This window comes from Theobroma umbraticum, unplaced genomic scaffold (genome assembly GCF_002168275.2).
Source record: "Theobroma umbraticum cultivar Fairchild unplaced genomic scaffold, ASM216827v3 scaffold_228.0, whole genome shotgun sequence".
Lineage (NCBI taxonomy): Eukaryota > Viridiplantae > Streptophyta > Magnoliopsida > Malvales > Malvaceae > Theobroma > Theobroma umbraticum.
The window spans coordinates 2,901,879-2,916,961 of NW_018397274.1; the positions used below are offsets into that span (position 1 = coordinate 2,901,879).

At 33.1% G+C, this 15,083-nt stretch overlaps 1 protein-coding gene across 3 annotated transcripts; it reads left to right on the forward strand.

Annotated features, from left to right (window-relative positions):
* Nucleotides 1–5,430: 5,430 nt before the first annotated feature.
* Nucleotides 5,431–14,755, forward strand: LOC110427228 (uncharacterized). 3 transcript variants are annotated; one of them, XM_021442701.1, is made up of 7 exons: nucleotides 5,431–7,764; nucleotides 9,990–10,070; nucleotides 11,545–11,613; nucleotides 12,114–12,197; nucleotides 12,859–13,278; nucleotides 13,754–13,960; nucleotides 14,582–14,755. In XM_021442701.1, exons 1-7 carry the CDS (start codon nucleotides 6,261–6,263, stop codon nucleotides 14,632–14,634), a joined length of 2,418 nt encoding a protein of 805 aa, XP_021298376.1. In that variant the 5' UTR covers nucleotides 5,431–6,260; the 3' UTR covers nucleotides 14,635–14,755. The 3 variants fall into 3 exon arrangements, with proteins under 3 accessions (XP_021298376.1, XP_089641559.1, XP_021298377.1); XM_089785433.1 differs by lacking the exon at nucleotides 9,990–10,070 and having other exon boundaries at nucleotides 11,545–11,616; XM_021442702.1 differs by lacking the exon at nucleotides 9,990–10,070.
* Nucleotides 14,756–15,083: the final 328 nt, after the last annotated feature.

Genomic DNA, 15,083 nt, shown 5'->3' on the forward strand with positions numbered 1-15,083 from the left:
AAAAAGGGAATTCAAAAATTCGAATGTTAGGGCGTTAGGGCCACTTGAGTCAAATCTATCAGTTTTCAGGAATTGATCATTTTCCATTTGAGAAGTCAATTCTTTTGTACCTCGAGACATTCTATTTTCAAAGAATCGACCTTTCCATTCTTCACAAGTCGATTTTTCTTGCTTTAATTTTGAACCTAATGCTCTCTATTTTCCAGGAATCGATCGTTGCTCCATTGAGTAACCGATTCTTCTTTTCCTGTTTTAGGTATGGAACATTTTATTTTGCAAGAATCAACCATTCCCTATCTCAAAAGTCAATTCTTCTTGTCTTTTGAGTGCATTTTGATATTTCAAAATTAGACTTTCTTGCTCAAAATTTGTCTTTTTCTCCCGTTTTAGCTTATTCAACTAGTTTCCCATTTTTCTTCATTTTGGCTCAAAGAATCGATCATTGAAAACTTGAGAAGTCGATTCTTTCTATCCAGCACCTCTTCCTTGTGCTTATTTTTCCAAAGAATAGATGGTTCCTTTTTTGACAACTCAATTTCTTCTTGTTACACAGAAAAGAATATTTGCTTTATGAGAATTGACACTTCACTTTTCAAAAGTAGATTCTTTCCTACTAGTACTCATTTTTAAATCACTTAAATGACTTTATCTTTTACAAATAGCTTTAAAACATTTAGGAGAATGTTCTTCCATTTCAAAGACATTTCTTTTTGGTTCTAAAGCACATTTAGATCATTGAATTTTATCATTTCAAAGCTATAGTCAATTTCAAAGCTAACATATATACATGGTCTAATGCATATAGCCACTTACGTCCATACAAGTCATACGCTATGCTCCACCACACATGGCTAGCACCATTTCCCCTTTTGCTAGCTAAGGCAATTATATTAACCATTTACATTCCATAGAGCCATGTCCCAAATCATGTTCTCATTTCACATTGTCACCAATGGACATTTCGCTTGAGCCATCATGCTCAATCCCATAACAATGGTTTACATAGCATTTTGAAATATCTAATCATCCATACTTAACATATTCCATTCACAACAATTGGACATCAATGTCCAAAGCTTGTTCTCATGCATATTTTGAAATGTTCAATAGTAAACATGCTGAAAAACATTATATTCAAACACTCCATATATTTTCATCAAAATTATTTAAATGCAAGTCCACTCACCACACAATTGTCACCTTTCCAAGTCTAAGTGCCAAATTACAAAGGGACAAATCAAGGGGATCTTGGTGTTTCAAAAGGGACCCAAAACAATCAAATAAATATAATCAATTTCTCAAAATTCCACAAGTCTAATTTCCACCCACAATTGCTCTCAACATAGCATACCCATCCTCTCACACCTAAGTTTAGCTCATAATCTTTGTCCAAACCATAAGTCATTGCAGAATTTACTCAATCTTTAACTTGAACCTGCCTTGGTGAGCTTACCTCTAGAAAATCAATTGAAAAACCCTAACAACTAAAAGAAAAATGGAATTCTTTTAAAAAGAGCAATTAATTTGAAAAACCCATTGATAGAAAGGTTCAAGGAGTTGAAAACCCACCTTAAACAGATTAAAAGCTTGGGTTAAAGTGATTTTAGGCAATTTGTAAGGAGAATCAATAAAGGGAAAAAAGAGAGTTAAGAATGGGTGAGAGAGAGAGAAACGGAGCTACTAAATCTAGGGCCACCTTTTTATACTCTACACATAAGTATCAATACCTGTAAGTCAAATATCGATACTTTGAACATAAATTGTTTTCCCAAGGCATTTTGAACACTAAGTATGATACCTATAAGTAAGATATCGATACTTTGAAAACAAATGTTTTCCCAAGGCATTCTGAACACTAAGTATTAATACTTCTTTTTGAGGTACCAATACTTTTTACACAGAATAGTTTCCAAGGCATTCTGGTCACTAAGTATCGATACCTTTCCTTTAGGTATAGATACTTTTGTAGCAGAACACATTTTCTTTGCCAAAACTCATCTTTTTTGTTTCTATCTTTCTTCCTTTATTCCAATCAACTTAAGACCATTTAAAATACAAGTTTTCAAAGAAAACTTCACTAATTATTTCAAAAACAAAGATTGTCTTAAACTCACCAAGAATTTTACAATTCTACCCTTGTATAAGAATCAAAGAGTAATGCAGGTATCATTCTAGTTTAATTGAAAGCAAAAGAAAAGTAGAATCTTCACAAATATTTTACACCTTTGAAGCCATATACGAATACTAGGAATGAGTTAACGTGCAATTGCACTTTAACCTTATTATTATTTTAATTATTTTACTAAAGATAATGTTATTTAAAAGTTATTCAATTGTAATCAAAATATATTTATATTATTAATTCTAATAATTATTTTTTATAGAAATGAGATTTTTAATTTTTAAAAGTTAACACTTTCTTGAAGATTTGTTTTTTGCCTGACATGATAAGAATTTTATTAATTAAATAAATTTATTTTTAAATAATAACAAAATGATATAATTGAAATTCAATCAAAAGCAAAAGCAAAAGCAAAATGTAATAGTGTCTTTACAAAAGTTTCATAGCTTTTAAACCACATATACATCTATGATCTATATTTGTGTCTATAACACACACACACACACACATATATATATGTTAGAAAATTCATTGATTGAAAAAATCGAATTCTTTTACTCATTATATTTTTCAATTATCATTGTAAATATATTTTTATCAAATTCTGAATTTAATTTCTAATCTTTCCAAACTGCTAGATATGATGCAACTTTTGAGGCACGTAACTAAGATTAATCAACCAACAAAGAAAGAAATAAGAGTTTAAAATAAAAGGTGATTAGTTAACCAAACTAATTAGGATTAAAGAGTAGTGAATTAAAAGAGAGAAACTCCAAATAGATGTTAGAATCGATACATATTCAATTAGACGAGTGATTTTAACTAAGTGATGTTAGCATGGTCAACACCATCAACTTGGTAAATGGCAGGCCAGTACTTTTAACGATTGGACTAGCATTAACATCTAAAAGTGCATGAACTAGACTTCTATCAATTAGAGTAGACGGACTAAATCCAATATTTTGAGCAAAGTAAAGGGATTAATTCAAAATTAGATTAATATTTTTTATCATAATTATTAATAAAATATATCCAATTTGTAAATTAAACTCTAGTCGCATCAAACGACTTTTATTAAAAATATATTTATATTATAAATATCAATAAAATTTGTCCAATTTAAAAAATAAGATTTTGAATTGCAATATATGACTTTCACTAAATATGTTTTTCTTAATTCTAATAATATTGAATAATTTATAGAGTACTATTATAAAACTTCAATTTTTTATACTTCAAACTTTACACTTTAAAAACACTTTTATTTATACATAATTTATATTTTTTTTAAAAATAGTATTCACATGCAATGCATGTGGCAACAAATACTCGTTTAGTATATAAAGAGACATAAAAATAAAAAGGTATTGTGGAAATTACTTTATAATTACAAATTAACAGAATTAAATTTGATTTTTTAAGTAAAAGGGCAATTCAATTTTCACACACACATATGTGTAAAACTAAGTTATAAGTTAATAAGTTGTCAAAATTAGAATTTATTATAAAGGATCTTAAACGTTATTGATGAATTAATAATTTTTCACTATATTTTTGGTGAGAAATTTTCAAGTTAGTAATTAATGACACCTTATTTAAGCTGGTGATGTGGGGTTTTGAGTCCTGGAAATGTTACTTTTACTAGAATAATTTTTTTTATTATTTACTTGTTTCCTTTCTTTTTCTTTGTTAGAATGAATATAAAGCAAAAAGGAAATACAAAATGAATTAATAACAATAAAACGGAACTTAAATTATTAAAAAGCTATATAATTTAAAAAGAAAAGAAATATTAGTAGAAGAAAACTGACTAATTGCTCATCTAACTAAAACCCATATTAAGATATTTTTATGTTTTTTTTATTTGTGTCAACAATTATTGGTCATTACAATATTTTTTCTTACAAAAAATTGAATAAACATAACGGATTTCATTTTCAAATTTCAAAGTTGCTAAAATATATTTTATTTCGAAAGTAGGAACTTTAGTCAGTGAAAATTAACTCACGTAATTCTAAATTAATAGGTATAATACTTTAAAAAATCTTTAAACTATTAAAAAAATTAAATAAATTTTTATTCTTCTATTATATTAAGTCAAGTGTATGTATTTATATTTTATGCCATATACGCTTTTTTAATTAACAATTGATTAACTGTCACTAGTGAAAAAGCTACTTGTCATTTTATATTTACATGGCACTGATATATACTGTGAAAATACTATGTGATCATGTCATAATATCATGTCAATATGCAACACCACCATCCACAATAACATATTAATATATCACATTAGCATCACATGATTTAAAATGACATATAATATTTTAACTAACAGTAGTTAATTAATTATTAATTATAAGAGTTTATTTAATTTAAAATAAAAATACAATAACTTGATTTAACGTAATAAAAAAATAACTTATTTTAATTTTTTTAAATAATTTAAGAATTTTTTTAGATATTATGCCTAACAAATATTATAATACATTTCATGAGTTTTTAATCTATATTCACAAAATATTCTTTTTTTAAAAAAGAAAAAAAAAGGAAAGACTCTATTCTTACACTAAAAGTTATGGAGAATGAGAACAAAACAAAAAAATAATAGAGTTGTGTCTCCAAGTCTCCATCTTATAAGCAATGGTGTCATCCACCATTGCCAAAAGGCTACCCCCAATACCATATTCCCATTCAACATGAAAAAAATAAACAAAGGTCGAAGATGCTTTTTCTTGTTCCTTTTTTTTTTTTTTTCATTTCTTCTCTCTCCTACGAGGGAAAATCTAAAAATAAACTTGCTTTTTCCTCCATTTTTCTTTTAATATTTAACACATCCAAATTCCCACAGTACAGTGCAGAGTGGAGACCTAGTCAGCTACTCCAAATTAAAATAACGGGCACCAAGCTAAGCCGTGCTCAGCCGAGCCGGTTTCACCGTTCTGAGAAATTTTAAAGGCGGGAAAATCTACCTGAGGCGCAAGCTAGTTCAGCTACATCTAAGCCTAGTACTGTTTCTGTTTCTTACGACGTCTGATCATGCCACGTATTCATATTCACTGATTTCTCATGCAAAAGTTCAAGATTTTTGGATATAATAACGAAAATGCCACGACTCTTCCACCACCTGTCATTTCTCGATTGGATGTTGGAGTCGGAGCTCATCACTAAGAGAGTGATGGGAAAGCGGGCCCCAGAAAAGCGAACGTGGCAAGTAGAGAGAATACACGTGGGGCCCACACCGAACCCTTTAAAAACCTGTAAAAGAGCCTAAAGCGCCAAAACCACCCAAAAAAAAACCTCTCTCTCCATTTCTCTCTCAGCTTTACCGGTAAGAGTCCCTCGAGTTTAAGGCTACCAATTCTCACGCTTCAATTTCCTCTCTATTTTCATAAATATATTTTTTTCCTATTCATAATTCATTTTTATTTTATCTTAATTTTTTTCTTTAATTTCTTGTTTCTGGATCGAATACTAAATTATGTCATTTTTTTACGATTTTAATTTTCTTTTTAGAAGTTTACTCTCACTATATAAACCTTTAATAAATTTCATGTTGGAATCAACTTATTTTCTTTCAAACTTTCTGTGTACTTTTAGTCGTTTTTCTCTCTGAATTGTGCATACTGAATTTTAATTGTGCGTGTGTGTGTACTTTTGTATTTTTTTTTTCTTTCTAATGTGAGATTGGGTTTTGTGGCGTTTGGGTTGCTGATACCAAAATTTTGATTATTTCAAAATTTTGAATAAAAAGAATTGTTCAAATTTATCATAATTTGTTAAATCCCTTAATGTCAAGATTTATGGCTGAGTGTTTGTGTTTATAGAAATTACACTTTCCTGAAATGATTTTTAAGGATTTTATAGGTTCAGATTTTTAAAAATTTAATCAATAGTTATACTTAATTGGTTTTCTAATTACATTTTCAAGGCTTATGTTAGGGAGTTTTTTATTATTATTATTTTGTTTTGTGGTTGTTTCTGCCTAGTTTGTTTTACCATTTGATTTATTTGTTGAAGATATAAAATTCTGCTATATCAGATTATCGGTTAGCTTTTATGTTTGTCTTAGATGAATTTAGAAATAAGAGTGGCGAATTTAGTCAACAAGAAAGGACACTTGTAGTAGTCACTTATGTCTAACCTAAATTCGAAACAGACTACAAATATGGGACATGGAAAGTCGAACAATGTAGATAAGATACCCACCTTCAATCCCCAATTACAAAACACTGAAGAAATTGGATTCCAAAGTTTGAGTGATGAAGCGGTCTGCTTTACTGGGATAACTGGTGTTGTAACAGTTGATGCACCCTTAAATGAGTTATCACACTCTCCTTCTTCTCATTTGGGAGACTTGTCATTAGAGGGTATTGATTGGATGATTCATGGATCCCAGCTTGACAGCTATCAAAATTTCATGGTTCACCCTCATGTTATGAACAGGACTGGTTATGTGCCTTCCCAATATTCAACTCTTGAAAATATAGCCACTAATACTGGAGGTTTACAAATGGGCATGCAAGGTGCCAAAGTGGATAATAGTAAGCCCCAATCAATTGGAAACTTCATGAGCCGTGGAAGCAGGGCACCTGTGTCATGTGGTGCTCAAGATGGTAGGGAAATGGAGAGTAATAGCAATTTGGTGGACTGTGTGGTTCAATCTGATTACCCAGAAACTCTAGATGGGAGTTTTCTGACTCTAGGAGTTGGAGTTAATAAAGAGTCCAGGTCAAAAGCTAATGCTTCAAGCAGAGATTTCATTGGTAAAATAGATGGGCCTATAAAAATGCAGTTAAATCCCTCCCATGTGCAAAGTGGTTATGAAAGTTCATTCTCTCCTGATTTTAGAATGGCAGTTGCTCTATCTGATAATCAAACCTATGCTGGTGGATTTTCTAGCATAGAAGAGAACGCAGTTGGATTATCCTGTCTAAAGCATAATTTAGATGGACTTCACAGCGTAGTGCAGAATGCAGGTGAATCATCCAATGTGAGTGCATTTGCTGGTACAGTGCAGAATGCTGGTGAATCATCTAATGTGAGTGCATTTGCTGGTCCAATGCAGAATGTAGACAGTTGCTCCCTTTCTGAATATCATCTTGGAGTTTCTGATTGTACTAGCTCCAACTTTAGTTTAAGTCCATTGCAAATGTTACCAATGCCACAAAGCCACATTTCACATCCTCTTCTTACAGCAGATGATCAGAAATTTTGTGCTGGATTTGCAAATATTGATCCATTTCATGGTCTTTCTGGTGTATCTCCAAACATAGTGCATATTAGCAACCAATCTGGACTGCCTTCTAATCAAAGCTTTCTTGGTCTTTCTGGTGTATCTCCAATAGTTCATGGTAGTAGCCAATTTGGACTGCCTCCTAATGAAGGGTTTCATAGTCTTTGTTGTGAATCACAAATAGTGCATAGTAGCAGGCAATCTGGACTGCCTGTTCAAGCACAGCACAGAATGTCTCCCTGGCCTTCATTGTCTTCTTACATGACTAGCAAATATGCTACATTGGCCTCTGATCAGCCACAAAAATGTAATATGGGAAGTATACCTAGCTTCCAGTGGGGTACATCTGTGGCTTCTCCTGTTCCTGGAAACATGGAAAGCACCAGCAACCAGTATCAGTCAGGTGAGTTATAAATATTTCAACAGCCCATTTTGTGTATAAAAACTGAGCACAATACTTCACTAGATCCACGAATATTTGAATTTAACTTAACTTTTCACTAAAACAAAATGGAAAATCATATCATAACCACAGAGATCTTAGTACATCAATACTTTAAGTAGCTGGAATCTTTACTGTTAGTTTTTGTTTACTTTATAATTATAATCTTTTTTCATATTCTCAAATTTGTTGTTATATTTTCCACAATTCCTCATTATTTTATCCAGTGATGCACAAATTCAAGGCTAGATTTTGAATCTTTGCCGTTAGCAGCATCTATTTTTTGTTTAGATGAAATTGCTTTAAGATCTCTGTCAAATCCAATTCAATTTCTCTGATGCTACCTTTTCTATTTTATAATTTGCTAAAACTGTTTTCATAGGTCTACTTTATTAAAATCAAAGACAAATACGATATACCAGGTGAGCTTGCATAATTGAGAGTGGTGAGAGTCTTTATCTATGTAAGATCAAAATATGATGTTCCATTATGAAGATATAGCAACTTACTATTCTTTACATGGGAAATTATAGGAATAAAAGAGAGAAGTCCATTAGTATCAGATTTCTCATTCAACTCATCTTTTATAGTTGGAAATATACCTGTTTTTGTCAATCTATGCTGTGAGCTAATTTAAGGGGCAATAAAACGTGAATGCTGATGTGAACAATAAGGTGTTTGTATAAAAGGAACACCTGAGAATTATAATATTACTGTGGGTTTTTTTCATGTAGAATAGCAGGGGCGCTTTTTATGTAGCATTATGTTGACCGTATGGAAGCCATTGAGCCACAGATGAGCTTATAATGACATGACAAAAGCTAGAGTGTATGTAGTCTTATGACCATCATTTTAAGGCATGACTACTTGGTTGAAGTAAAATAGTAATATTAAGAGCTCTTCTACATGCTATTCGTAATTCAGGGAAGCACACATATAACATGAATGTAGAGCTGTTAAATTGTAGTTTTCTGAAGGAAGCAGAAACAACAAACTGTGATTATTTTGACATGGGAATAGGTAACTGCTGAAAGCATGATGGTGACAATAGCTTCTGTAGTTGTGCTTGGGAAAGAACATTTTTAATAGGACAGCTGAAGATTAATACAAGTGTAACAAATTCAAAATTAAATGAATAAAATGTAAAGTCAGACAATTGTGAAGAATGCTCCATCAAAATTACAGAAGTCTTTTTTTTTATAAATTAATTTTCAAGCGCTAAAAGTGATAAATTGACTTAGTGGTCTTGAGGAAACAGGCTTAATTGGAGTAGTAAAACAAGAGTAAGGTCTATTTGGTAATATGATTCTCCAATGCACATGAGGACGAAAACATGACAGTGTGTTTGAAGATTTGAAGGTTAAAGAGAGTAAAGTAGACCAGTGGAAGAGAATCACTCTCCTTTACCTTGTTTCGGAATGGAGTGGAGTAAAAGCAGAGAGCATATATGCCATTACCGCTAAACCTGGATTTTTGAAATCATTATGAAATTAAATTTGAAAGCTTGCGGGATCACACTGACATCATTAAATTAGAATACCCTACCATCAAATACCTTGGATTTGAGAGAATCTAAAGAGTTCGTTTTCTCTGAGAATCTTTTGTTATTTTCTCTGCTCCAAATCCCGTGCCTTCCCTATGGACTTGGATCCTTAAAGTAGGGTAGAATGAAACATTTACTTCCTTTTAATCTATCCTCCTTTACTCCCAAGTAGGATGGAACCTAATGCTGGGTCCTGTATAATCAACTTTGACCAACAGGGGCAAGAAAGGTGTTGTTAGGCTGATAATTATGGGTTGGACCAACAATAGTCAGCACAACATTTTCTTTGGACAATGTGAATCTTTTACAAATTGAAAGAATTGAGAAAATGTTCAATAATATGATTCAATGCTTTCTTGAGATCCTAGACTTTAAAATGTTAACTTAGAACATGCCCTTCATCCTAGGAGTACCCCGTTTGGTTCATGTTCATATGTAGCGTTATAAGAAATACTAATGGTTAAAAATATAGTTGCAAGTGCTTTTGGGAAAAATGAAAATTAGCTGATAGTTCATTCTCAGTTGTTAGTCCTTGGCAATGAATATCTGCCTGCATTGGTTACATAAATTTGTGGAATTAAATATTTTTTCCTCACAGCTTCCTTTAGTATTTAACCTCTTTGAATTTTGATTGAATTTGAAGCTGTATGGCAACATTATCCAGCTCACCACGGTGGTGCTAATCAAACTGTGGAAAATGCCCCATTTTCAAAGAGGATAGAAGGTGTTTCCATTTAGTTCTTGCTTACAGTACCTCACTAAGTTATTTCTGTCAAAATTTAGATGAAATTGCCTTGCTGTTTCTGCTTGTGTGCTTGGACAGATGGTAATCTAGTCATATTTGTGAGTGGATTTTTTTGTGCCCACCCGCTCAATGATATGGTTTAGTTGTTTTCATGTTAGGAAGACTTATTACCTTGGAAAAGCAAAACCTGCTCTATCAGTAATTAGCTGTTTACCCTTATGGAGTTTCGCATAGGCTTTCATTGTTCTTTAAATTTAAGGCTACATATTTCTGTTATTTCTATTTTTTAAAAACCAAAAGAACAGCTCTAAGAGGACTGCATAGCTGATACTTTTTTATGAGTACTTTTCATTCTTGCATCTGAGGGGTTACTGCAGGTTCTCGAAAGATCTGGTTAGTTAAGGTCTATTCAGTTATTAGCAACTAGTCCTAATGGTTATACTGCTCTAATTTCCAAAGATGAAAACCTTTGTCACCAGGGTTTCAATGGTTCTTATGTCTTTATAAACACCTTATCTAGTTCCTTTTTCTAAATAAATAAATAAACAAGAACTACTTGTACCTTTTACATGTTTTTTTAGGTGGTGCAAGATTGCTTTTGAAGACCAAAAACTAACATCATGTTGGGTATTTGGTCCTTATTGCTTTTCTACTGTCTTTGTGCATTGTTGTTTTGGCTTCAATGTTAATTAACTAGGATCAGCAATTCGTAGTCTGGCAATTTTTGGAATTCTCTAGACTTACTGATTGTTGAGAGTTTTCTGAACTAAGTGAGGACAGCCGAATTGAGATAACTCTTGTATGCTTGTGGATTTGAAAAATATTGGTAGCCTTTGGAAAATGACATTGGCTTGCAACTAATTTAGGAAATTAAACTCCATATACTAGTATTAATATTATCTTTGGCAATTTGTTTCTCAATTGAACTTAGAGATTGTCTATAGTTTTCTGAGAGGCTGGTGGTGGTAAATCGGAAATTATTATTGAAGAGAATGTTCTTAAATTTTTCTTTTCTTTCAATTTCTGAAAATGTGAAATCCTTAAATTGGATGCAAAGATAACGTACAGAGGGGAGAGGACAGATACTATAATTGTGAACAGCTACAAATAACAGAGATAACATTTTTTTTTTTGAATTTATACGTACAATTTTTCTAGCTATTAAATCTGTTGGTCCTTTCTTGTTTTGTTACACCAGGATATTCTCTAACTACATATTCCCCTATTTTTGCATCCTTTAGATTGTCTGACTCAAATAAAATTTTTCCCTTTTGGGACTGCTGCTTTCACAAGGTCAAATCATGTTGGTAATTTTGACCTGAGTCTCAAATACCTTAGTTTGGAATTTTGGCTATTGGACAGTGTTTTTAGTTGTTTGATTACAAAAAAAAAAAAGGCATCTTTTGTTCTAGTTCTATAGTTTCTATGCTGAACACTTGCACTTCCCCTGCAGATCAGCTTTTTGCCTGTGATGGAGGTGCTTCTCAAGTTTCCACCACTGTTCCATTTTCCAAGAATTCTGGTAGTGGTACTCTTGATGCTTCTACGTAGGCATTACAATTTGAATTTGCATAGATTCTCCTTTACCAATGGACCAAGGCCTTGTTCACAGAATACTATAATTTTAATGACAAAAATTTTGTATTTCTTCCTTACCTTTTTCCCAAGAGACATTTTCTGGCAACTAAAGCTGCTGTTTATTTGTTTTTTGTTATTTTCTCTAACTAGATATTCTTTGCCCCTTCTCATGGCCTTAAGATCCATTCTGACTTCGTCAATTCTTTCTGCCTTGTTACTGTTGCTTTTTCATAAGTTCAGTTCATGTCGCTTACTTGTTTTATAAACTCCTTAGTCCATTACACCCTCAAAAAGGAATTTCATGCTATTTGGAAGTCTTTTTAGTTGTTTGATTATTGTTTTGTTTTTCTGGCCAAATATGATTAGTGTTTATTATTGTAAGAAGTCTATGTATTTTTGCTCTACAGCATCCTTGCTGAAACTGTGACTGTGCATCCTTTGCAGATAAGCTTTCCGCTAGTGATGGAACTGCTGCTGAAGTTGTTAGCATTGCTCCATCTTTTAAGAATATTGGGGTTCAACCCTCAAGTAAGGGCACTCATCATGCTGCTCCATTAGCAATCATATTTAAAATGAATGATTCATCAGCCTTGTCATGAGAATGAAGTTGATGAGGCTAAAGATACTGATTTGGTTGCATGGTCGGTTTGGACTAGATATCGTAATACTTATTTGACTGGATAAAATCCTCAACTGTGTTAGGACTTAGATAACATAAGACTTAAATGGTTAAATGCATTGATCACTTTGGAAGTTCACAAGATTAAATGTCATGATCAAGATCCTGTTATTAAAAAAAAAAGGAGTAATGGTTTTCTTGTCTTTTTTTTCCCTGGCAACACATTAATTATTGTCTAAAACTGTGATGATAATATTTGGGTATGTTTGAACTGATTTACACAGAAATTCACAATTTGATGATGTAATATTGGTTAAATGTGAATGGGGAACTAGTCCAAGAAAACTTAGGCTGGTTCAGGCCATCGACCAAGTCATTTTATTTATTGATCAAGATGTGCTTGTAATAGCTCTTGATGACTGCTTGCATTTTGGTCAATCCCAAAATAGTACTCCTCAGGCTTCCGATAATCTGCATGTTCCCCGTTTATACATCTGGTACTTAATAAAATGTTTAGAAGACTGACTGAATATAAACTTTATTTGACTGCTACACATTTACTTTTACCAGGTACAGGTCAAGTAATTTCATTTTCAAGGGAACGTGGACATGCTAACCTTCTTGCTGGACCATCTCTCAAGAGGAAAGCAGCCCAATCCCCTCCAGCTACTCCTCAGGTTCAAATGAAGAAGACAAGATCAGCAAAGCCTTCCATTCGTTCATCTACCTTAAACAGGGCCAGAGATGCTCCTTTTGTTTCACCTCTCCCACCAGTAGTATCCCTAGCTGCACCTGTTCCATCACTAGCTCATTCCACATCTACTGTTCCACCTGTAAAACTGACTGCTCGTACTCTCCCACCCTTAGCTTATAAAGGTCCTCCTCTACCATCATTGTCCCAGGTCACTCCTGCTTATGCGCCACTGACATGGACTGCTCCTGTCCCTCCCTCAGCTAGGATGTCTCATCCTCCCCATATAAAATGGCAAGGTATTTCGTGGCCCTTGCTTTTATTTGATTTCATGTGCTAGCATCTTAGTTCATTTCCAAAATGTTCCTTTATAGTCATGTTTAATGTTCAAAAACTCTCACTATATATTAACTTACTAAACCACATTTTCCTTATGTAAATATTGTTTCTTCAATTTACTCTACTTAATATAACTTCATGCTTTTGTTCATCTTTGTTTAATGTTGTATTATCAAGAACCTGCTTGGTCTCAACACAACGATTTGCCTCATCCTGTGCTCTATTTCATCCACATACCATGCTAATTTAAACATCTGATAGGCTGATCACACTGGACCAACATCTGTCCTATTTTGGCTCACCACTGGTTGATTTTGCTTGCAAACATGAGTTAATGGCACCATGTGTTCACTATGGTTTCTGCTACGGATAATGATATGACATGATGAAAACTTGTACAATACAGGAAGCAATAATTAGGAGCTTTCTTTGCAGATTCAGAACTTCTTCAACCAAGTGGACATAATTGTTTGTTATGCAAGAGGGATCTTTCATACGCACCAGAAGGCCCGGTTTTCCAGCCAACTCTTCCACCTCCTGTTGCTGTTTTGTCATGTGGTCACTGCTTTCATGATCTCTGCTTGGAGCGAATCACCCCTAAAGATGAAGCTGATAACCCACCTTGCATTCCTTGTGTGATCAGTGAGAGCTAACTTATGCTCAATCATTTACTTAGTGCATCAACCTCTCTTAAATCTCTAAGTTTTGGCAATATCTGTTAGAATTGTAGGACAATGAAATAGGTTTGTCACGAAAGGGCCAGTACTTAAAAATTTTTAAAAATTTTCACGGATATTGTACATAGCTGGTTACAACAATTGATTCAATAGACTGCATAGGTCCTGGTCATTTTGAAATGTATATAAAAGGTGTCATCTCTTCATTAACAAAGCATTTCCATTTCGCATTGGTTGAGAAATTAACCATTCAATGGCTGAAATTGCCTCCATTGTGTCTCTCATGTATGCTTTTCTCTCTTTTTGTTAAATCAGTGGCTTTCTAAGCTTCTCTGTTATGATTCCTTTCAGTCAAATAAAGATGTATTCATCATGTAACTTGCTTCCGTTAATGGAAGCGGCAGGTTAAGTCATAGGTTGTTGTCTATCCCTGTAACCATAGCTCACTGCATTATATATATATATATATATATATATATAGGAACACCTTGGGAAATGCCTAAATCTTGCTCTTGTTCTTGCTAGCCAGCTTACTGTGAACCTAAGTCCAATCTACAGCTGAAGCTCTTTTTGCTATTTTTTACAGTTGCGCTTTTCGTCAACTCTTGGCCCGACCAGTATAACTTCTCCCTACACTGAAGGCATGCTCTGTGATCCCTTTCTTGGGACATAGGCAGCAAAGTTAATTTGTCCAAGGCGAAGCTTCAAATTGTCCAGGCTCGACCCATATTTTGTTAACTCTTCTCCTGGTCCAACCAAAAGGCACCATAATGGGTCCAAAGTCCAAGAAATGAACAGTCGCAGCCTATAGCCAATGATTGATTGGACCCACCTCATCTCCTGGCCTTCCATACCAAAATTCCTAAAGCAACCCTAACCAGGAAAAATAAAAAAGTTTATGTTTTTTGCCCTTTTCATCTTGAGCTCCAAAGGCAGAAAGAAAACAGAGTGAATAAAACCATTCAAGTCATGGTCAAATTACATCAGTTCAAGTAAGCTTATCACTTGAAATGAATAGCTGGTGAGTCTCAAACTCAATTTTTCTCCCCTTTTATTCTGTTTATTTTAGTTTTATCGTCAATGATTTG